The 23955-nt window shown below is 46.3% G+C and overlaps 1 protein-coding gene across 2 annotated transcripts in view; it reads right to left on the bottom strand.

Moving 5' to 3' along the window:
- Window positions 1-23955, bottom strand: part of LOC144155130 (uncharacterized) — an 87243-nt gene that overhangs the window by 29824 nt on the left and 33464 nt on the right. For both annotated transcript variants that reach the window (XM_077686389.1, XM_077686390.1), the window contains exons 8-11: window positions 22521-22861; window positions 18268-18471; window positions 14951-16414; window positions 7466-7650 (exon numbers count right to left, since the gene is read on the bottom strand). In XM_077686389.1, the coding sequence (XP_077542515.1) occupies window positions 7466-7650; window positions 14951-16414; window positions 18268-18471; window positions 22521-22861 (2194 nt within the window). The remainder of the gene's footprint in view (window positions 1-7465; window positions 7651-14950; window positions 16415-18267; window positions 18472-22520; window positions 22862-23955) is intronic.

The raw sequence follows: 23955 nt of genomic DNA, 5'->3' as shown, positions 1-23955 counted from the left end.
CCGAAGTGAATTTATCAAGCTCCTGGTTGTGCTTGCACTGCGTAGACTGGCTCAAATTACCACACTTCTCATCGTTTATCTGGTTGATAAGTCGGTAATTATTTTATTAAGCGGGAAAGAAGAAAAACTACCATGCGCAGTCTGTGGCGGCTGCACCAACTAAAGGCTGTGATGACAGGAGGAGATGCACCGTGATTGGACGATGTCCAAGGTTAGCATTCAAACAAGTTTCGGTTTCGGCTCTGTAAAACAACATATGCTTGACATCTGACGGCATGGTTGGATGGGCATTCTCGATATCTCAGTAATCATTGTACCACGCTTCTTCCATGTTGTTGGCTGTAAAATGCCTAAGAGAAGCCTCCCAGGACGGCTTGGAATCGTAGCAATCACTAGCCGAGGCCTACGCAGTGCATGAACGCCCTCCGCGTCACCACAGACGCTCAAATGCCATGCACTTTTCCCGCATATGCGGAGCTTCCCTCACTCATGCCTGTATCGTAAAAAGCGTGTTCGCACCAGGCCAAGGGTCTGCTGATTCTGGCCTGTGCCCACTGCCCGCAAGTAGTCGGTGCTTGTGGCAACAGCACGCCAACGAGAACTCGCTAGCGCGCCAGTGTCAGTCTGCGCGCGTTCTGCGAACTCGCTCGTGGAGCAGCAAACGTTACGGCCCAAAAACGGTGAACTCAGAAAAGAAAACATCGGCTGGAAACGAAAAAATCAACTTGCAAAAAAAAAAAAAAAAAAAAAAGCATGTACCCTTGGGGATTCGAACTTGCGACTTGCAAAACAATGATCCTTGCGCCTCAGACCACTTGGCCCTAGGCAGCGCTGCCGAGGTTAGATATATAAGGTATATAATGTACAACCAGTTTACAATTTTATTTAGTTTTAGCATTTCAAGTACCTTAGGTGACTATTTGTAGTATAGCGCTCGTGCAGTAAGCCTCCCCCCAAACTTCCACAATATCTCACGCCTAGCAATTGCATTTCTTAGACGGAAAAGCGTTCGCAGATGTGTGGTCGTGCTGCTGACCGCTGTGCTTTTCACCCAGCGCAATAAAGTGCTTCCTGCTCCCTAGTTTTGCGCTGTACGGTAAAAGTTTCAGTTGATTTTATTTCCTTAGTACCTATATTGATTTCGCTGACTCTTCTTCCACCTTCAAGTGGCCTTAGGTTTTCTTACTACCGTACCAGTCAGCGAAGCGTCGCATGTGCACTTGTGCAGCGCTTGTGTGGAGCGACCCGGACTTGGAGCTTGATACAGTGTACAAACTAACAAAGTAAAGAAAGGCACATTCTTCCATTCTCAAACGTGTTGTGGCTTAGTTTCAATTGAGCGAGCGAATTGCGACGACTCGTCGGCGGCCGGCGGACTAAACGCTGGGCCGACTGACTCTGTCGGAATGTCGGTGAGCCATGCAGTAGCGCAGCCAATTGCCAGCTCATCTCCTTCTGACGTCACACGAAACGCCACAGAAAATGGACGAGGGTGCAGAGAGGAGGATAGCATTTTCGAATTGATTTTTCTACTAAATAAATTCGCGTAAACGTGCTCAGAGTGGTCGAAACGTGACCTATGCACTCCGGATTACAATTTGCGCTAGTAATCCTGCAATGTTTGCAAATCACTTTAGTGTCCCTTTAAGACCTTCAAGATAGTAAAAGACCTTAAAGGGGCACTGACACAAAATTTTGAAGGCGAGATAACGTCGGAGATAGATTGGTGGGAACACATATACATCATCTGCAAAATATCAGCGGCGAATACAGCCTAGAACATATTTAAAATCAATTTTGAAGTGTGCGAAACGCAACCGAGCAGCCAGCAGAGGACCACGCGCAATTGTAAATAAACAACATCCAAACACGTCACGAGTTTGTGTTTGCCGCTTCCGCACTACCGGCGTTTTACGCGGGCTCGCCCGGCTCGCCGCTCCAATCGGAGGGCCGGAGGGCGGAGCTTCTGCGCTCGAGAACGAACGACCCGATCGTTGGCGGCGGAGGCGCCGTGATTTCGTCAGCTAATCGGGCAGCTGGCCGCGACCAAAGTTCTACAGCGATTCCAGGCACTCGGTTTCTATTACTGTTTATTACCATTGGATGCGAAAACGCACCGGAGGCACGAAAAGCCCACTGAGCTAGCCGCACGGTCGCTGTGCAGGCGGCGGCCACGGCCGCGAAGTGGCCCAGGCCGGCGCAGGTAGCTCGAGTGATAGCTTGTTACCGCTGCACGAAATTGTCCCCAAGTCCCGACCATAGTGGCTTAAATGAGAAAGGAGTTAATGATGCGATGGCGGGTTGCATTAAAAATTGTCATCTACACCGCTTACGAGAGCGGCACTCGAATATCCGCCGCAGTGCTGAGCCGAACACATCTGTAGGCGGACCTGTAGGCAGACCGGCCGGCTGCTCCCAGCGCGCGTCTTGCCACCCACCGCCTCGAGCGTCGCGCGTCGTTCTTTAGCCGCGGTAGCATTTGCACTCCCAGCGCCTGCGTCACATCGACGGTCGCTTTTTAATTAAGCGCCTCACGAGATCAGTACGTGGGGGCATTCGCAGAAACTGCCGTCGATGCGGATTCGACAGTGCTACGGCGGCTCTGCTCTGTGATATCCCTCCGACGGTCACGTGGTCAGCTTTGTTCACACAAAATCCACAAAATCCATCGTTTCGCGGCACTCGCTGAAACCGAAACTGCGACTGGCCGCATTTAAAATCCCTCTAATTAAAGAACCGTCGCACGCTGAAGCAAATGAGGTTTCTACAGGTTATAAGTAGGTCACTAGCTACTTATCGCAACGAAAAAAACAAGATGCTAAATTTTTGTGTCGGTGCCCCTTTAAAGTTACTTAAAGATAGTACCATACACTGAATCTGACCAGGTATTTCTGGCATCGCTTCATAAACAATGCACACAGCCAATATGCAGCATCCCTAGACTGTTGAACAAAGCCAATAAGCAACGTTTGTCTGTACTGTACTACAGACTGCGATGTCAGATTTTTGAATTGCTTACTGTTTTGAAGCATATTATTTTCCCTCTTGTCATGTGCAACAGAAAACTGTTTCGAGCATCACGAACAAAAAATTTCAATTTTTTAGATATACCGTATTAACTCGATTCTAAGCACCCCCTTTTTTTCCACGATCGCGATGCCAAAACTCAAGGGGGGGATGCTTAGATTCAAAAAACCTAAATTACCCCCCCTCCCCCCCCAACCCACACACGCACACACATTTTACTTTTTTTCACGACGGTGTCTTTTTTTTCAGACCGGTGCAAGGAATCATGCTTTATTTGGCAAACATTCCCAAGAAAAATAGCTACAGACAGTGCTTACATCTGATACCCAGTCACCCTCACTACCACTCGAGTCTGTTGCCCCACTTGAGCCACCACTCTCAGTATTTCACAGCAAGTCGTTTTGTGTTCGATAGAAGTGGTTTGTAATTGAACACTTCATTAATGACTTGGACACAACGTCCACTTAGACCCATTTCCACGCGTCTGAAATCCACCTTGCACTGGTTGCTTACATTTGCATGCTAACTTTTTTTTCCAAATTTTTTTACGAAAGTAAGGAGGATGCTTAGAATCGCAAAAATATGGCAAGTTGTCCTTTTACACAACACAGGCAGCCCCGCTGTTTGGAAAAGTACACGTACATAAAACTGAAGTGCACGTACTATCATGATACGTTGAAATACGAACAATGGAGCGCGTGTGGCTTTCAGTACATGCCGCGCAAGCTAGCGACGAGCTGCGTATGTGTACTAATACGAACAAGTTACGCGAGTTCGTGTCCAACCTTGGTATGGAAAGACCACGGAGCAAGATAAACAGGAGCGCCGACTTCGCTCTCTCCTGCGGGCCCTTAATGTCCATCACTCGCGGAGCACAATGTAGATGGCACAGCGAATGGTCCGCCCGCTAAGCGGCCGGCGTTCCCCGTGCGCCGGCGGGCGCGTTGGCGGAACGCATTCCGTCGGCTTTTGCCGTCTGCTTCGGCGACATTAGTTTTGGGCACGGAGTGCTTTGGGCCTGTGTTGGCGCCGCTTCGCGTTCATTGCGCTCCTCCTTCGCACGGCTTGATTAACTTGTTCGACAGCACCTTCTGGGTAACCCGAACCCGAAGGAATTCAGTGGTCGTACGGCACGGCAAAGATACGTTAAAGGGACAGACAACCGATATTTGTCGCGTGTATGTTCTCTAGCTCATATGAAAGCCAGCGTCTTATATAGCCCGGTAACCACAAGCAATTTTTAAACAAACTGGCGGAAATAATTTTAATTTGGCAGCAAACTTCCTGAAATCGGAAGGGTGGCGGTTCGTAGTGTCGAAACTTGGCACTACAATATGTGTCCCTGTCACGTGACCTGCAAACCTAGCTGCTACTGTAACTGCTGAAACGTTTATTTACGTATTAAAAACCTTTTAACACAAGTATTTGTACAAGCTTAAATAGTATATGTATTTCTAAACATTACTTTGAAAATTCTAAAGACACGCCGCCCGCCGCCGCTGGGTTGGTCTCAGTGTGGCTAACTGAGCCACCATGCCCAGAATCAACGGCAACGTTCAGTAAACAGACCCAGCGAAGGAGCTTTGACGATTCTGTCTGAGTCAGGGGCGTTTGTTCTGCCAAAATATTTGATTTCAGTCTCCAAATACGCCAACGGCAGCATAAAAAAACAAAAAAAAACAAAACGTTGCGCCCGGGGAGAATCGAACTTCCCGCCTCCACAACGTGAAGCCAGATTCTACCTATCATCTATCCCAACAGATGGCGCATTCGTGCAAAATAGACCCTTGCATTAAAAAAACACATAAAGGAACAGGAAAGCCTGCGCTTCAAAGTTTTTTAGCTGGAAACAAGTTTTTAGATATAGTTTTTTATTTCGCATACAGACAAAAGTATGTTGCCGAGCTACTCTATGTCATGGTTGTCAGCATTAGTTTTGGGAGGGACACATACGGCTCGTAGATCAAAAAATTCGATTTGAAAAGTTCTAGAGCATTATCAGCAAAACCGTTTCTCGTCAAGGTGCTTTAAGTGATGCCCTTTCATTTGGGATAGAGAATATATACTCTCGATTCCCGGCCGCGGCGGCCGCTTTTCTGATGGAGGCGAAAAGCAAAAACGCCCGTGTGTACGAGATTTCGGCGCACGTTAAAGATCCCCAGGTGGTCAAAATTAATCCGGAGCCCTCCACTACGGCGCGCCTCATCGCCTGCGTTGCGTCGGCGCGTTAAACCCCACAATCAATCAATCAGAGAATATATACTCGACAAAAATCGGTTGTCTGTCCCTTTAAGGATTGGTTTGCATGGCGGGAAAACAATGTACAGCGCACATATAGACATATGGCTGCTATACAAAGACTACCCTTTGCGCAGTGCTTGCCGAAAATGTGACTCCGTTTTGTAAATTTGTGAACACTAATTCGGGTGTGTTTTAACAGGTTTTACAAAAGGCGAAAGGAGCAACTGGTTGTGATAACTAGCGATTATAAAAGTTGCCTCAGCTTTCTCGCCGTTCTCCAACTTACGCCCAAAACAGAGTGTGCCTAGAACACGGACCGGCACTCACACGCTCATCAGAAAATAACAGAAACGCGATAACATCACCCGCGACTGCCCGCGACGTAGCAATCTGCTCAAGATCGAGGCCCTGACAGTGCGGTCTTTTCACAAGCCTTCATTTCGCGATATTTGAATTCGTCCAGACCCTATATTTCTGTGGTGATGACTCGCCAAAAGAAAAGGTTTGACGAGCCGGTTGTTTTGCTGGTCAGCCGCTTAAAAAAAAAAAAAAAAAAACGCCCTCGTAGGCTTAAAATTGCAGCCATACAAATCACAGCATTTTATTTGGAGTCCACGGCGTTATCGACGAGATAACACGACCGTAGAGTGACAGTGAACATCGGGCGGTAAGTTGCGGTACGAGTTAAAATGAAGGTTGCGTTTGATATTCTTGGGTGCCTTATCAAGATGACAGTGTTTTTGTATACTTAATACAACAGGGCAGCCGTCCAATTCATTCATTGGCACAGAAATGTGTGTCTCATTGCCGTTTGCCGATGGAGACTCCGGGCGACCCTTGTAAACGTTGTTCGTGCGCAGAAGTGGCATAAATAATTAAGCAGGCGGCCGGAGAGCGGGCCAACAACAGAGGGTAATTTTTGCGCTGCATCGATTTGTCGTAAGCAGAATCCCGCTAGACTGCATGTTGTGGCGTTTCATATTACTCTTGCTTAAATGGTGCTTCTGAAGTCGTCGTCGTTCAGTTGCGTCTTACATCTGCTGGGTTAGTACAATATTTTTAGCGGGTCTTCATAATGTCAGAATAAACGCCCCCTGATAGGGAATAAGCGATCGCCATGTATGCGGTGCCGTGCGATTATCTGCGCCGTCTATTCCGGCTGCGCACGGGTGTTTAAATTCCGCGCGTGCAGGCATTCCTCTTGCATAGTAGGACAGGCATACGACAGACGTCGTTGCGAAAGGAAAGACGCCTCTGGGGAGAGCGAAGAAGGGAAGAGCCATGTACAGAGGAACAGCGACGAGAGGGCAAATGAAGGAGGAAGAGAGCAAAGGGAAAGCTGGGCGGCCGGCGGCGCGTGGACATTATCGGCCCGAGCAAAAGATTTTTTTCTGGGCCACAGTCGGCGCGCTTCTCTTTATACCTTGATCCGTGGGAAAGACTATCGTTTGGCGCATGAGCACTTTGGTTTGTCTTCTTGCCGCATTCGGCGTCCACTCATGTGAGCATTATCTAATAGCTTTGTTGCTGCATTGAGTAAAAACGGTGCACGCAGCTTTTTTTATTATTTTTTTTTTATCTCGTGCCAAGTACCCAATAGATGATGGAAAGACGATGGTCTTTCCATACTAAGGTTGGTCCCGAACTTCCATAACTTGTTTCTACTGCGCTTACACGGCCCATTGCCAGGATAGCGGCATCTACTGAAAGCCACGTGCTCTGTTGTTCGTGTTTCAATGTATCACGATAATACATAAAACATTTTTAGTCATGCAATGCCTTTTAACTGTTTTTGTATATTGTTTCAAATAAATTGAATGCAGCTCAGCACGACATGCTGGAGGAGACTATTTGTATTTATGTTCCAGACAGAAATATTCCAATTTGGACCAAGAGTAAGTAATTTAACAAGTTTTCCTACAGTGCTGACTATGTTTGTGAGGAAAAGCTGCACAGGTCTTACATGAAACGCTGCCAGATGGTGCTCTGACTTTTTTGAAACTGAAAAACCTACGAGGTGGTAACACATTTACCTACTAAATAAAACCTGCCCTAACAACTGTCCTGCATCCTACTGTGTTCTCAGGTTGATTACATACAGTACCGGTTTATTGACTTTTCTAGTGGTCGCTGCACAGTAACTGCAGACAGACCGGAACTCCCCTGTTTAGAGACTGCAAATGTGTACGCAGCTCACCTGTCCTCGCCCACCTTGAAAGTGGTCTCCAGGTCCCCACTGGAGAGATTGAGCATGTTCACGTACATACGATTCCTCGAAAGTGCTACCACGTAGTCTTGGCTGTGCAATCCAAAGTACGCCATCTTCTGGTTCATGACCCCTTTCAGTTTCACCAGCAGGCACCCTTCATCCAGTGAATATACCTGGGAGAATAGTGCAAGACAGCGTGCACAGGGTTTCCAAGCTGTGACACCCACAGGAAGAGACATATGCACACCTCTGGACAAGTGGCCACAAATTAGGCATGTACACTGGCCATGCAGGCAAAATACAAGTTTGTTTTATTCGAAAGATTTCGTGCTTTGTAGTGCCCTCAACATTTGTCCTGAAGCAAACGATGCTTTATTCACTAAGAAATTAATCAATTTAAGTTAAAATTTTGACTCTCCCGCCAAATCGTGTTTTCTTGACGTCAGGAATGACATCACAAGAACAGATCTTCAAGCTAAACCTTGCGTGCTGCAGAGCTTTGTTTACCAGGCCGTTTTCTGCCATTGCTTTGTTTTTGACCATATTTGTACCTGGCTTGTTTTTGTCAAGGTAGAAAATAATCATTTCGTGAAACATGATGTTCGCTCGACAAATATGGCCACGTATGGTCGCTTGCGCCAATCGGCCAGCGTCGTCTGAGACAACCCCAAAGCACCGCAGTGTTGCGCAGCTAAAACAGGCATAGTGCACGCAGTACCAACAGCAGTACGCATCGGTACGTGTACTTTCGTAAATTTCATTGTTTACCCCACCGTTCTTACTGCTATAAAAAGAATGTGCCCTAAATGTAAGCGCAAATAGCTCGTTCGGCAAGCTTACAAGCCTTGCCTAATTTGTGTTTGCTTTTGCTGGCCTCCGCCGGTCGCAGAGCTGGCACATATGACATCATATGTTCTGTTGCGGGAAATGAGCTAGTGGGTCACATGGCCATTCCCTTTTTTCCTAATTATGTAGCTTATTTGAGTGAAGTTTAAATTTAAAGTGATGTCAGTATGATTCTAACGAGGCAATCTTTCGAATGAACCAAACTTGTGTTTTGCATGGCCTCTTTAAGATGACAACAGCTCAGTATGACAATTCTCAAAATGGTGGTCCGCAGGTCCCCTGGCATAATCATCACCATCAGTCGGATTTTCACAGCAGAACAAATGCCTCGTGGGACGACATTCCCCCACCTTTATACCATGCCAATAGAATGTGTAAGCCCACCCCACACCCTTGAGTTCTTTATCTCATTGATCCATCAAGTGTTCTGCTGCCTCCCTAAGGCTCTTGTATATCTCAATAGGCACACAGTCACTCGTGTCTTCAATCTGTTATCTATTTTTCCCACTACGTGTGCTGCTCAACTTGTTTGAGCAAGAATGTCCTCCAATTTAGTTTTATCTATGGTGTGCACATTCTACCCTTGAGCCTGACACTTAAAATCCATGGCAATTTGGGCTAACCTGAGTTTTCTCTCAAGGTTTATCTATTTTATTTGTTTATTTACAATACTGCCAGTCTCTACTGAGACCATAGCAGGTGGACACAATGTACAGATACAAAGAATGCACATCAAGCAATAAGTAAAAAAAATTGAGTAACAGCAACTTTGCACTTTACACAAAAGCAATTTGCACTAAGTAACATACAGTCGAACACGGATATATCGAACTCCAAGGGGATCGTGAAAGAATTCGATATATCGATAATTCGATATATAATATAGGCCTATCTGAAGATTATCTGACAACTCCGCACATCACTGAGAGTTTTCTGAAGTCGTGGAAAACGGTAATTTACCGCTTTGACCGTTAAAGCACGGAAAATTCGAACCGCAGCATGATGACCACCGCACTTTCTTTATCACTGAAATGTCTTTGAGCTTCGCTTGTTTTTTCTTCTGCGTCGTAGAGTTCGCCAAATTGTCTTCAAGATTACAAACACGCACAAATGAGAAAATCAACGCTGCACACTGTGCCACAACAGAGGCGAATAACGCAGACGTAACCTCGGCTGCAGTAGGCGGTTGGGAACGTTGTCAGGCACTGAGTGCCGTTATCTTCAGTATCCGAACCGAACACCTCCCCCATCTGGAGACGTGCAACGAAGTCGCTTTGCACCTGACACGCTCCGGAATAGCCGGGGCGGGTTCTGCTGCATTCGCCTTTACGTCAACGTTGATGGGTGCATCGCCCTCAAAACTACTTCGAAGAATTCCGAACGCCTTTTCAACTAACATCTTTTCAGCAGCCTGCACCCGACGAATTCCTGCCTTCGTTGCTCCGAAATGAATGCCTTGTACAAAACAAACCTACAACGCCGCATCGGTCCCCCTTCACGATCCACCAAACAGCTCAATCACAGAAAAAGAGAGCCTCCGGTCAATTTCTTTTGCTCCTTTATGTCCTTTCGCCCCAACCACTATCCCCGTTCTAGCTATCATGAAGCTGCCCCTCGTGCTAGCGTGAAAACAGTTGTTGAAGGCCATCGAAGCGACATAATGCCGCGGACACACCGCCTCTGTCTCACCAAGCGAGGCAGCGCCTGCGATGAGTCAACATTATCATCAGCTCCACCCCATCAGAGGACGCAAACTTTCAGGGGAACCTTCGGCGCGGAATTTGATATATCGAATTTGCCCGTGATCAGGAGTTCGATACACGCGCACAACAGCCCTATACTTTTGCATGGGATTTTCAAGGGGATGTTTGCACTGTTCGATATAGACAATAATTCGATATATCTGTGTTCGATATATCCGTGTTCAACTGTATACACCCGTGCTTGTACATGCTAATTATCATGATAAATAACATGAAAATTTAAACATTCTACACTGCATACACAACTACATATTTACACAAAGTGCAAGTACATGTTGGTTTGTGTGATCAAATAATGGCATTGGCAATTTAAACATGCAAGGAGAATTTTTAAATTTTCGATTCGAAATCAGATGATGACTTAGCATTAGCAGTGAGAAGCTCTAGCATTTTCCATTCATGGATGGCAACAAGAAAAAAAAAAAAAAAGAGCATCCAAACGCATCATATTGTTGCATTCATACTCTACTAAGGTGTTTGTATGTTTGTGCCTGGTAGCTTGGTTTGTAAGAAATGTACTTTGAAATATCAACTGTGTAATAATTATGCAGGAGCTGATAAAGAAATTTTAAGCGTGTCTGTTTCGCTCGTGCTTTTAATGTAAAAAGTCGAGAAATAGCTAGAAGGTTAGTAAGAGAGCCTTCACATTTAAATTTGCTATGGATGAATCATATGGCCTTCCTTTGTGCGGCTTCTATTTGCTTAGTGTTAGTCTGGGTATGAGGAAACCACACAGTATTTCCGTTTTCGAGGATCGGCCTAATGAATGTTTTGTATGCTAGGAGTTTTGTTGACAAGGGTGCCAACTGAAGTTATCTGCGAAGAAAACAAATTTTGCATAGCAGATGAAGTAATGCTATCTACATGCTCATTGCTGTGGCACTTCTAAAGATGCCATGTTTCTGCCCCATAAGTGACTAAATACTAGCTGTATGCGGTGACTGTACATTTTTTTAGAGGTAATTCTACTCAAATATTTGGGAGTACTCGAAATGTGCTCTAGCCTCTGTTAGTTCTTCAGACGACCTCTTTCTTACGGTTTCAGTTTCCAGTGTATACTTGTGCATCCAATAAGTGCTCATCTACTTCTAATATTTTGTTCCATGCCAAAGGGCTGTTCCATAGCTTGGCTGTTACACATACTTAGTACGCCTATCTACTTATAAGTATTTTCTAGTTATACAAATGATAAATCCTTTTTGCAGGTAACCTGTCAAGCCTCATCACGGCAGTATTGTCAGCTAACCTCAAGCTGCTGCTCAGGTGTTCCCGACCTTAAGCCTAACATTAGTTCTAGAGCCCTGAAGCCCTAATTGTACAGCTCAATACCCTCCTCTGTGTCTACAGACCACCCCCGAGGTTCTTTGGGGACCACAAAGATGACAAGTATCCTAGCCTTATTTGTAAGAACCAGCATTTGATTACTCGTCCAACTCTCATCTGTCCATGAAGGACGCTGTTTTCCCCACAAGAAAAAGGTATCGCATGGCATTGATGAAGTTTCAAACTTCCTGCTACACAATGTCAACAGTGACATCACTGATGAGATAACAGAGTGATCAGAGCACTAACTCTGTGCATGGCCAGAGACGACTCCCTTTCCATGCTCCCTTTACGGCCTTCACATTGGGAGGTCTTGCTGCCTGCTGCCACAAGTTCGGGGTGCCGCTGCCAGGCCACTATCGGTACGCCGCCACTAAGTGTGTTCACAGGCACAGTGTGTGCGCCACAGCGCTGGGTATTGCCACATGTGTGACAATTCGTGACGTGGAAAGTGCATGGTTGCACATCCTGCGACGAATATGCTGCCATGCACTGCTGTCCAGTCAGCTGCCAGCATCTAACCTAGTAACGTTGGCCAGCACTCATAGCTGTAAAAACTAATGGTGGCGCCATGAAAATATGCCCTGAACATCAGCCACATTGTGGAGAAATGGCTTCATGTTCTACAGGTTCAATGCAAGGACCCTAAAATCGCTACAATCACATAGTGAGCACCTTATGGTAGAGCTGTTGCCTTCGAACAAGCTCGCATTATTTGCTCAGTTGAAGCCTCATCATTGAACAGCCATCCACTCAACAATCGGATTTATCATTTGTCAAAGAACATTGCCAAACTGTGTATAAGAATCCGGCCTCAGCAATTGTTCCGCGAAGTCAACCATAAAAACTCGCACAGTGGGGTACGAACACAGCTCACAAGGAATATATTTTTTTAAATCTGTAAACGACAGACTGGAATACTATAGCTGCAGCAAACTGGACAAACAGTCTGTCTTTGTATTGTATCTACTCTGATTAAGGGTGCCTGTTTCTTACTTAGGTGGGCTGTATTGTGCAGATTAGGGCGGACTTCTGAGAAAGTTTGTATTGCATTGTAGGCATGTAATCCCTCTACCATGCGGTCGCAAACACGTAGGGCAGACATCAGGATGCTTGAACGTGCGAGCATCTGCGGGACTTGAAGAATGGGCACACTGGGCAATCTAGTAATGTCGCACTGGGCAACTCGGTGCACATTGCCGGCAATGCAAATGCACGCCTCTCTTTAACGAGACTGTAGGGATACCAAAGCATAAAAACCAGCTTGCAAGAGAAACCATTGGGACGTTTTAAATGGCTCGCCTTGGTCACCCTTGCATAAGCACGCCGACTTTGGGTTTATCGGCCAATAAATTGTGTATCTTTCCCCTGAAATAATTCCAAACAACCGCCTGCTGCTTTCTCTGCCTTGTTGGTTTTGTTTGGTTTTTTTCGTTTTGTGGTACCGGGTGTGTTATCTGTAAAAGCACGAGCTGTGCCAAAAAATATTGTCATGTGGTCGCCTGACAGATGGTATTTTTTGCTGATGTAAATATTTTTTGTGTAAATTACTATGAGCATTTTTACGAATCACATGCTGATTTATTGATTATGGGGTTTAACGCTACACAGGCGATGAGGCGCGCCGTAGTGGAGGGCTCCAGATAATTTTGACCACCTGGGTATCAAATGTGCGTCCAAAATCTCGAACACACAGGCGTTTTCTCTTTTCGCCTCCATCAGAAAAGCGGCCGCCGCGGACAGGAATCGAACCCGCACCCTTGGGCTATGAATAAATGCTAGTTGGAAGTAGCGCTTGTCCGGCTCATTCTCCTCCGTCCTAGGTGTAATTTTTGGCATTTTACACGTCTACATTAGGCAGTTCTTATGGGGTTTGTTGCTTTTTTTTTTTATTCAGGTATAGTGATACGAGATATGCTACTTTTCTGAAAGTGTATAAAGCTTGGTATAAAATAAAAATTTATGCGCCTCACGGTGTGCCTCAAGTCAGGAATGTTACAAGCGAATATACACACGCAAACAACTTTTGCTCTTACCTTATTGGGTAAACAACTGCCTTGCATATATAAGCAACCGCCCTGTTAATGCGGAAATGCCACTGCGAAAGCTCACTGGTTATGTTGTCGATGCTCAAGCTGCGCTTGCTATTTCCCTGCGCACGGCGACGCAGAGCTTGCGGTGAGGTGGTGCTGCCCTCGTGCGGTCAGCCCCCCAACTATGCGTCAGAAAAAATCACATGCGCCGAGCTGGTATTGCGAAGGCCGTAAAGGGAGTGCGGAAGGGGAGTCGAGTGCGGCCATGCTCTGGGCTAGTATTGAAGTGGTGATTGAACAGAACCAGAGACACCACTATAAGTGCACAATCATGTTTTTTGTTAGCAGCTTTCGGTGGTGGCCAGTGCCACCAACCCCACTGACCAATGTTTACCCTGTAATGTCATGGGGGCAGTTGAGAAAGTTGCTGGCTAGACGCCACTCCTTTACCTGTTCACTTCAGAATCCAGCTAAACTTTTCACATTTCACATTAAAATTGGCATGACTTATTCCGTGGAAACCTTTTAAATGAACTAAACTTGTACTTAGTCTTCATGGTACCTCTAATGCCTACTTGGTATGGGATGGCCTCTACAGCAAACTACCAAATTAAAATTGATTCAAGCATGTTTTTTAAGCATTCTGTTAAATCTTTGCACGCTCTCAAATATTCCAAATTTCCCCACAAGTGTTAGGAGTGCACAAATACTAATGGCTTGCTGCACTAGTCAAATTTTAAAGGTTAAATGGTAAAAAAAAAGAAAAAGAAAATAAAGCTGAAAATAACAGCTCTGCAGTTTCCTTAGACATGACGGTTAATTAAAAATTTGATGAGGATTAAGTTTCTAGGAGAAACTTGTCATAAGGCCGCACATTTGCTAATGTCACAAATTTGAAATGCCCAGTAGCAAGTTCCAAGTTAGGAAATGGATTTGGTCTGTTTAAAATTATTTGTTATATAAAATTTAACACAAACTGCTGATAGCTACCAAAATTTGTGATTTACAACTTTCAAAATGAGTGCTCCAAGTTTTTTGGATTTATCCCTCAATTCAACATTCTGCAACTATACTATGTTGCTATGAAGCACGGTGCAGCCATACAGCATATACTATTTTTTTAGTAGAATGAAAAGTACGAACAAGCTCGAATTACCAGTTGTACTGTGACCAGCACAACTGTAGGTACATGCAGTTTTGTCTGTTGTCAGATAGTTGCTACACAAAAAAAGTAATGTTGCAGCAGCCTTAAGTACACAACTTTGCCTAAAATGATTTTTGCCCCCAAAGGTCAAATTATTTTTTGCAGTTTAAAAGCTATTTGTTTTATGCCCTGAATTTGTGAACAGGTACTTTCTGCTGCCACTGTTTCGCACAGTTTTGGTGGAGCTGGTTAAAGAGTGAACATTCTGGTGTCACTGCCAAAGAGTTCTGGAAACCTGTACCCCACGCTGCGTGTGAAACTGCAAAAGTGGGAAGGGGGTGCTTTTGCCCTCGACGGCACGTACCTTCAGTTCTCGGTTGCAGAGCACTAAGGCACGGAAGCGGTCCACCATCTTGAGGTCCCGGGGCTCGGACAGGCCAGTAAGTCGCCGCACAATGCTTTCACCAAACACATCCCAAACAAAGAGGTCACAGTGGTTGAGCGATACCATGTGACTTGCGTCACCCTTGACGGTGTACAGCTGCCCCAAAGCTTTGCCCTTGTCTTCTTCAGGAACAGCGGCCGATGATGGCTGCTTCGATGGTTCACGCAGATAGTCACTGACCGGCACCAAGGAGGACGACCGACACGCCACTTCGTACAGGTTTCTCAGCCGGGGCAACTTGAGGCGGGACGACTCGCTGGCCACCACGTTTCGCAGCCGTGCCGTCACCTGTGCCGCAAATTGCCGCCCATCGTAACGCAATGCATAGCTGGACAACTGAATCAATTCCCGAAGGATGGCACACTCCGCGTCGGTTGGATTCAGGCTCAGGAACATGTCGAGTTCTTCAAGCAGAAAGTAGGGGTCGCAGCAGCACACCTTCACCTGCAGCCACTCGGGACTGAACAGGAACTGGTTCCTCACAATCTGACCGAGTGCCTCGTGGCTGTTCCCGCTGTTGTCCCCACAGCCGCTGTCCCCTCCAGCAGGGCCATTGGCCACCTGGAGCCTCGACAGGAGCGCATCCAAAGTGGCCAACTTCTCGCGAGCCAGGCGGCTGAGGTGTAGGCAGTAGAAAGGCAGCTCGTTCTGCTTCCGTCGATTCTGAAAAATGGCGCACTTGGGGACGTGCGGGAGAGCACACCGGCTCGCACTCTCCCCTTCGACTGCGCTGCTCGAAGCTGCAGCTGAGGCATCGCTGTTTGAGAGCGACTGAAAGTAGTCAAAGAGCGCGAGAGTGCACGCGGGCATTGCTGCCAGAGGTGGGCCATGCTCCGTGCACAACGTCCGGAACGAGTCACCGCACCAGGTGTTAAGCACATAGCCCTCGACGACCCGGGCCCTTAGAAAACTGTTCAAGCCTGCACGCACCAGGGCCCACACGGCAAATGGACATCTTGCCAGCGGCCTTTTCTGATGCACATACGGTGTGTCAGTGAGCACCAATTCACTTGCAGAGACCACGTCGATGATTTCTCTGTCGGACAGCCCATGGCGGGAGGCACTCAACAGTCCCAACACCAGAGACGTTATTTTCGGATCCACCTGCCTTTTCAGCTCATCGTGGAAGAAGGACGCCACTTCCCCTTCGCAGCGAGGTACGGAGGGTTCGTCGGTCCCCCGCCAATGCGCTGCCGTGTCGGCGAGCAGTGAAGCAAACAGGGGGCTCGGTGACTGCTTTAGCGATGCACTGACAAGTTCCAACTGCTTGGCACTTACAGTTCTGCCATGTCTTTGCAGAGATTTGTGAAAAATGGCCATGCATTCGTCCATTCCACAAGGCCCTAAATCTAAAAAGCAGTGCTCCTGATCCTTGAGCTTGGCCTGAAATGTGGCAAAAATAAGAAGAAAAAAAAGAGGGGGGGGGGTCATGAATATGTTTCCATCCTTGTGAGCCTACCCAGCACAACTTCCCTTCAAAAGAAAGCAACCAGAGAGCACGAAAAGTAAGCTGTACATACATTATTTACATCAACTTGAGAAGGATTAGCATGGCCACCGATATACTCTTCTTTTTTCCTTTTCTTCTTCGAGTGCCAACCCCGCATGCCATTCCGCATAGGTTCCTGCTCTTTTACAAATGCTGGCTCTCTTGCGCTGGTGCCAATTTTAAACCAAATTGCAGTTTGTGGCAATAAGAAACATCTGCCTGGGCCAAGCACTGACAGTTGTAAACTTTAAGCTTGATTGCGTGCACTAACTGCACAGGTTGTCAGCTGTGTGTCACACTAACTACACACTAAACAACCTCGCAGCAACGAGAAACTACAAAGAGAAACGGCTCATTTTCCAGCGGAGGATGGCACATTTAATTTTCCCAATGCTTCAATCCCCCATATGCCTAGCCACGAGATTCTCCAGTGCATTAGTACAGTCAAACCTCGATGTAACAAACTTCAATGTAACAAACCCCAAATTTTTTTTAAATTCGAGTGTATGCACACCATGAATTTCCACCCTCTATGTAATAAAGTCTGGTTGCCGAAATGTCAATGTAACAGAGTTCTATGAAGAACCAGGCACGAAATTTTTATTGAAGAAGTAGATTTTGGGGGACGCAAGCGCTGAAACGGGGTCTCATTAAAATGCGAATGGCGATTCGGGCTGCGCAATGCCGTGGATGCAGCGAGTTTGTGAGCGAGCTCCTTGCCTACAAGCTGTGTATGGTGCAGCCCTTGCCGCATACCGCCGTATTGTTGGGTTCCATCGTTCCAGCAAGTGCACGGTAAATCATTTGTGGATCTTTATGAGCATTGTGCGCGCATTTTTTCATGCCGTGTCCGCAATTGCACGCCGGCTGCGGCTTCTGCCTCGGCCAGAAAGCGCCGTGCGCAGCAGTGGGAGGAGCCTCACGACTTCCGCCAATGGGGAGGCGCGCACCCTATGGTGGGAGCTTCGAAGCGCTCGGGGATGCTGGCTGGCCCCGCCAGAGACAATTAGGCTCACCACCACGGAAGATATTTGATAGGAGCTTCTTCAAGTGCCGTGCAATTTGTTTTACAGAGCCAATTTCACCCCCTTTATCAGTATTTTTTTCCCGCATGAACAACTTCATTTGCCCCTCGTGTTGTGTTTCAGCGAGCGGTTAGAAGTGGTTGCTGGAGCTACCCGCATTGCGAGGGTGGTCTCCGCGGCTGCGTTAGTGTTGTTACGTGCAGAATGCGTGTAGTTACGTGTAGAAAACGCCCCATGCGGTTCACGCTGATGCCCGCATAGACAATTAAATTAGGCTCCGACAGAAACAGAAACAGCACGCCAGCCATGTATGCGCGCCCCGTTTTCGTTTGCAAGAACCCCTTCACGCGGTTAACACTTAATTTTAACCACGAATTTCAATGCAGCAAAAGTTCAATGTAACGAAGTAAATTAGAAATTTTACCGACTTCGTTACATCGAAGTTTGACTGCACATGCTGAACTACCATGAGTTTTGAATGCTTTGCAAAAGTTGCATCATTGGTTCATAGCTTTTGTATAGCCCACAGTACACAAGTTCCATGAACATGGCAGCACATTTTTGAAGACTGGGAACACAACCTGAAAGGTCTAAAAAGAGTGCAATCTTGTATTGGTAATACACTGGAATGATTGAATGACACCAGAAAACCATGTACCATGTACCATGCGTGTACCATGCGTGCATGCCAGTGCAAGTGGCGTGTCCGATAGATGACTCACCTTGAGATCCTCGAGTTCTTTGCTTCCATCGCGAACTGTAAGCACTACTTTGACACAGGGGGGCAATTCTGATGGCAGCCAGTCGAAGCTGTAGGCACTGTGCCTGGTCACCTGGTCCAGTCCATCGAGCAAGATAATGAGGGGCCTCTGGGGTGAGACCTTGTCCAGGAGCATCCCCAGTGCCTCTCGCTGCTCAGCAATGCTCTGGAAGTCAAAAGGTTAGCTTTGAAAATCATGCAAACTAGGAAAATGGTACACACCGCTTCTCTGCACCAACAACACAAGCTCGGCAGATGGGGAACAAGCCTGCTCATCACAATCCAACTTCCCTTCCCTCCAGGTCGTAGGGCAACTCGTCACACTGGTCTTCTTTTAGGCTATCCCAAAATCCTCAGAAAGGGTGCCTCTACACCACTCAGACATTGGTTGTATTGCGATCCTGCTCAACAGAGCGCAGCGAATTCGCGCTGGCCAGAGAGCAGAATAAAAAGCAGCTCAGAATCGGCTGAATACAGTAGGACAACAGCGACCGAGCTTGAAGACTCTGCAGAGATTTTCAAAATTTTTTCATTTTCCACAATGCAAAGATCAGCACCACGGATATCTGTGGTTCTATAACTTCAATCTCTCTGCCCTGAAATTTATCTGCCTGTTTGTGAGGAAGACCTGTACAAGATGCGTGTGACGAGAAATTTGGAGTGCACTCGAAGCACCTGCGGCAGACAAACAGACAGAGAAATTGTTGAGGCCTTCACGATAAGCAGAGAAGGGGAAAGGTGTGTCAGCGCACTGTCCTTGACGCTGTCCACTAAGGAAATCAATGTTTTGGAGAGGGGTAGCTGGTTGCGCATGGGCGACGGGTGATTGCCGTACACATGTGTCGGGTTAATTTATGCCCTGTGATATGGGCCAGCCCTGTGATGAGCTTTTGTGACGATGAGCAAGTGTGATGTTTTGCGGTACCGTTTTGTTTGTTTTTTACTGTGTCTTTTATCATTACCTTTCCACGTATCATGTACATATGGGCGTTTTACGTGCTTTTGTGGCATAAACTGAGTTGAAGTTCTAGCACGTGTTTTATCTCTTCTTTAGCTTTGTCCCTGTGTTAATGTTTGCTAGTTTGATAAATTCGCTAGAAGCTTGCACACCAAACTAAAGAAATTAAGTTTGTGGTTTCTGCCCCCCTTTAAAAAAAAGCATCACAGTTTGCTTTTTTGCATGTACTTAGAACGTTTTTTTTTCAATTCACAAGAATTGCAGAAATTTGAAGTAGGCAAAAGTGAATTAACAGCCTTGGAGTATATAAAATCATGTGCAGCTCTCAGAACATTTTGCAATTTATAGGGGTGTGAGAACAGTTATTTTTGCTTGCAAAGCAAATGCAAAGCAAACAGTAATTTAGTTCGAATAGCTGTGAATCGAAGTGAATATTGAGCGATTCCCAATAAGAAAACTGAAGTTGACAATTTCTAAAGCCTGCTTCAGTACCTAGCCTGAAGAAAAATAAAAGGCTCATGTAAAAGGTTTTGAAAACATTTCATGTGGCATAAAACAAGCGCAAAAAGCCACCCTGCTGCTCTTAGCTGCATGGATACTATATTTAACATGGGGGAAGCTTTAATCGTTTGTGGCGACTTCAACCACAGGTGCTTTCATTGTAGTAGCGTAATTAGGGTAGAACTATATATTTTGACAAGCTATATGATACCACAATTCCCTTATGAACAAGGAATGTAAATGGCAGTTTCATGGACATTTATGTCAGCTATAAAAAAAAAAACAGCGATTGAGGCAACGCAAGGCATGAAAATTAAGCCTGATTCATAAACCGTGCTGTGCATGCCTTCATGGCGTGGTGGTATCATCTCCGCTTTGACTTGGTTGCAGCTCCTTCTCTCAGCACTAAATATTCATAAATTGTGCTTTTAAAAAGCACTTGCGCCATGCATGTCGTAGCACGCATTCACAAGAATCTTGTATATGGTTTGCAAGAAGGGCACACAATGCCTAATATAACTGCATAAAAATAGTCAGACCGAAATCAGCCTAAGAGCGTGATGACAAAACTACACGGCAAACCAGCTTTGCGAGTGCTGCAGTGCCAACTGCTCATCAAGAAAGCCTGACCTCTGTGTCCAAGAGCATGAAGATAGACCAAATAATCATTTTTATTATGTTTTATATAGCAAAAAAAAGAGTGGAACATCACAAGTTTTACAAAAAGACCAATTTGTGCATCATTTGATCAGAAAACCGGGGATTCGGGGCTAAGACAGTATGCAGCTGGGCTTTCTTATCTAGAGAGCGTTGACTGGGGGAACTTGAGCGTGACCACGTGACCAGGATGCGAAAAGAGAAGCGCGAAGGCGGAGTTGGAGTTACCCGATGCCACGGAGATAATAGGCACTGCCTGTTGCAGTTTGGCCGCACTTCACCGGAGCAGCGCAAAAAAAGCCCGCTACCAGCAGTGGAAAGCACCGGGGTACATTTTCGAACTTCTAAATACTTCGAAATTTTACCAGAAATTTTCTAATAGTGCTATTTAAATTGACTTGAGCATTTCGTGTGATGAGAGACTTCTTCATGCACAATGCCGTATGGCAAATAGTTCTGCTGGGCAAGCTAACCAGCAACCAACCGCCCTGCAACACATGGGCATACGACGACTTTCACTGACCTTTTGCTTGGTGGACAAAACTCATACACTAACATAAATTACCAAACTCTCTTGCTTTACATCAAGCTAAATCATGTTAAAAAATGGTATGTGCCGCCCCTTGGCTCATGCCAAAAAATCTGGGCAATCAATGGCAATCACAGCAATAAATTGTTGCTTAGCAGAATTATGCAGAAAAACCCAGTAGGCAGCTTACAAAGTTTTAAAGCTTAACTTATCTTGTGCCAAACTTGTTGAGCATGCAAGTCTGGCCTTCGCAACATTGATCTTGAATTTGTAACCTTGAAGGTGGAGCCGATCAACTAAAAAACACAGTGGAGTCTTTTTGAACCTGGATGTTAAAGGGGTTCCAAAGCCACGTCCTCTAGTGCTAGGATAGCAGGAAAGCAGCAGGAAAGCTTCTGTATGTTGTATGCCATAGGAAAATCTTGCAAACCGCTTTCAACTAAACTTTTATTTGAATACAGGCTAGTGACGGAAACATGCTGGGAAAATTTTGAATTCCAGTTTTATTATTGGAAATTGTGAATCATGTGAACAAGACCGTTATTTGCATAGAAACCAAAAATCATTACAGTTGAACCCTTTTATAAGCGACATGTCCCGGGGAAAAGTATCTGCCTGTTATATGAGAGGTCTCTTATAAGCAGGGAACCATGTTTTCACCAACTGATCAACCCCTAGTTCAATGTGGGCACCGTGAGACTAAAATAAACTTAAAAGAATGCTACAGCATGTTGCAAAAGATGTATTCTAATTTATGTTTTGCCCCCAGAATTTATAAAATAGTTCTGAATTTTTGTTTGCTTCACGATTGTACTCACACTGTTTTTTACAACAGCTTCTAAAAGCTTTCTCTTCTTTCACTGTTTGCGGAAGATGAATCGTAGATGTCGAGTTCACAAGCCTGATGAGTAGCCAGAGCGCACAGCTGCTTCTGCTGTGTGCTCCGGCTATTCACCAGGCTTGCAGGACTCAACATTTGTGATGCTTCTTGATTGGGAGCTACACGATTGGGAAAGCCCACTGCGCACTCCCGGTATTCTTGGCTTGCTCAGAAGCCCGCATGAGCGGTCGCACTCGTACGCATGGCGGTAAGCTTCAACCACTTGTGTACATTGCATTTCCACTGGCACGGCTTCTTGTCATCATTTCATAGCTGACTGAACCACTGTGTGTTGGCAGAAGTTATAATAAATAGCGACTGCGGGCGTCTGTTGTCCCCCTTTGTTTTCACAACGGACGCAACTGGAGTTGGCGACTGGTGGCACCACGTCTAAAGTTAAGATGTCTGTTACAAGCGAGATTGCTGACCAAATTTAAAGATAACCTGTCCTTTATAACCAGCTATCTTCTATATCCGGTGTCAGTTATAAGAGGGGTCAATTTAATGGGAAAGATAGGGTGGCTATCCATGTGGGTGAATAGTGTCTCTGATACCCATATGTCTCTTACATTCATGGCTCTTATAACGAGGTTCAACTGTATTCACTCAGTACAAGTGACGGACAAGTTTTGGCAACTTGCAGAAATCCACCGTGCCTGCTCCCAGAATCAACCAGGGACCAGTTCCTACCTTGGACGCCAGAATGGCGTGCATTCCGTACAACGCGCAGCACTGCTCGCAGATGCTTCGAAGCAGCTGCTGCTGGTTGTCCGAGCCGGGCGAGGTACCCAAAAAGCGGGCGATGACGGGCGTGTCGGGCATCCAGGCCTCGCAAAGTTGGGCCACCCTGGCGAGCAGGCTGCTCTTGCCGCTGCCCCTGGCCCCGTGCAGCACAACCGGGTGCCGCAGCGTGCCCCGCAGGTACTTCTCCAGCCGCGAGAGCACCTCGGCTTTCCCCAGGAATGCCTCAGAGAGGGACAGGCACGTCTGGGCCTGCTGCACCAGCTCCCCGTACAGCTGCTGCTCGATGCCTGCACAGGGAGACAACTGCCGCTACGCATCCAATGTGCGCGAGCCCCACTGGGTGGTCCACTTTGCCCTGCAGGATGGAGTCAGCTTCTTAGAGAACACCATTTCCAGCTCGCAGCGACACAGGCTTGCGCCGCAAAGATTCCAAGAGGAGGGGCTACATTACATCCCCCACCCAAAAATAAGCGCAAGCTGGGAGCTGACAGTCCACGAAATGGCCCACTGGGCATTAAGGCCCCAGATAATGTTTTTCTACCCTACAGCTAGGATTACAAGACGCAGTGACAAAGATACCCAAATGGCAAGTTGAGCTAGGACAGCGAGTTTTGGACAGAAACAAGAACTACACTGTAGGGAAGAAAAGTTAACATAGCATAATGTCACTAAATCTTCGAGTACAGCCCCTCTACACCATTGACAACCGGCTATGACAATTAAAAGGCTGATTGAAAAACCTCCCGTGGTGCATCCTGGCAGGTTTTTAACATACCTGGTTTGTATTTTGAAAACTGCAGTTTTGTTTTCTTGTAACAATCAAACCTTGATGTAATGATCCTTATTGTAATGAAACCCCCAGTGTAATGAACCATGGATTTTTTTTTTTTAACTTCAAGTGTATGCATATAATGTATTTTCACCCTCTGTGTAATGAAGTCCCGTTTGCCAAAATTTCAATGCAACGAAATTTTATGGACAACTAGGCTCAAAATTTTAGTTGTAGAAGTAGATTCTGGGAGACGCAAGCGCCGAAACTGGGCTTCGATAAAACGCGAACGGCGACACGGTCCGCCCAATGTCGCAGATGCAGCGAGCCACAGAGTCCGTGAGCAAGCTCCTTGCCTGTCCGCTCCTTGTCTGTCAGCTCCTTGCCTATCAGCTCCTTGCCTATCAGCTCCTTGCCTATCAGCTCCTTGCCTACAAGCTCCTTGCCTACAAGCTTCTCGCTTGCAAACTGCATATGGCGCCACCGCCCCCTCCGCATGCCTCCACTTTGCCCTTCGTTCGAGTTCACTCATGCTTGTTGGGTTCCATCGTTCCAGCAAGTGCACGGCAAATCCTTTGTGGATCTTTATGAGCCTAGCACACGAGTTTTTTC

This window comes from Haemaphysalis longicornis, unplaced genomic scaffold, assembly GCF_048455015.1.
Source record: "Haemaphysalis longicornis isolate Haplotype H1 unplaced genomic scaffold, Haemaphysalis longicornis Haplotype H1 scaffold_1, whole genome shotgun sequence".
Classification (NCBI taxonomy): domain Eukaryota; kingdom Metazoa; phylum Arthropoda; class Arachnida; order Ixodida; family Ixodidae; genus Haemaphysalis; species Haemaphysalis longicornis.
The sequence above is the reverse complement of the archived record's forward strand: the minus strand, read 5'-3'. Positions and strand labels throughout refer to the sequence as shown.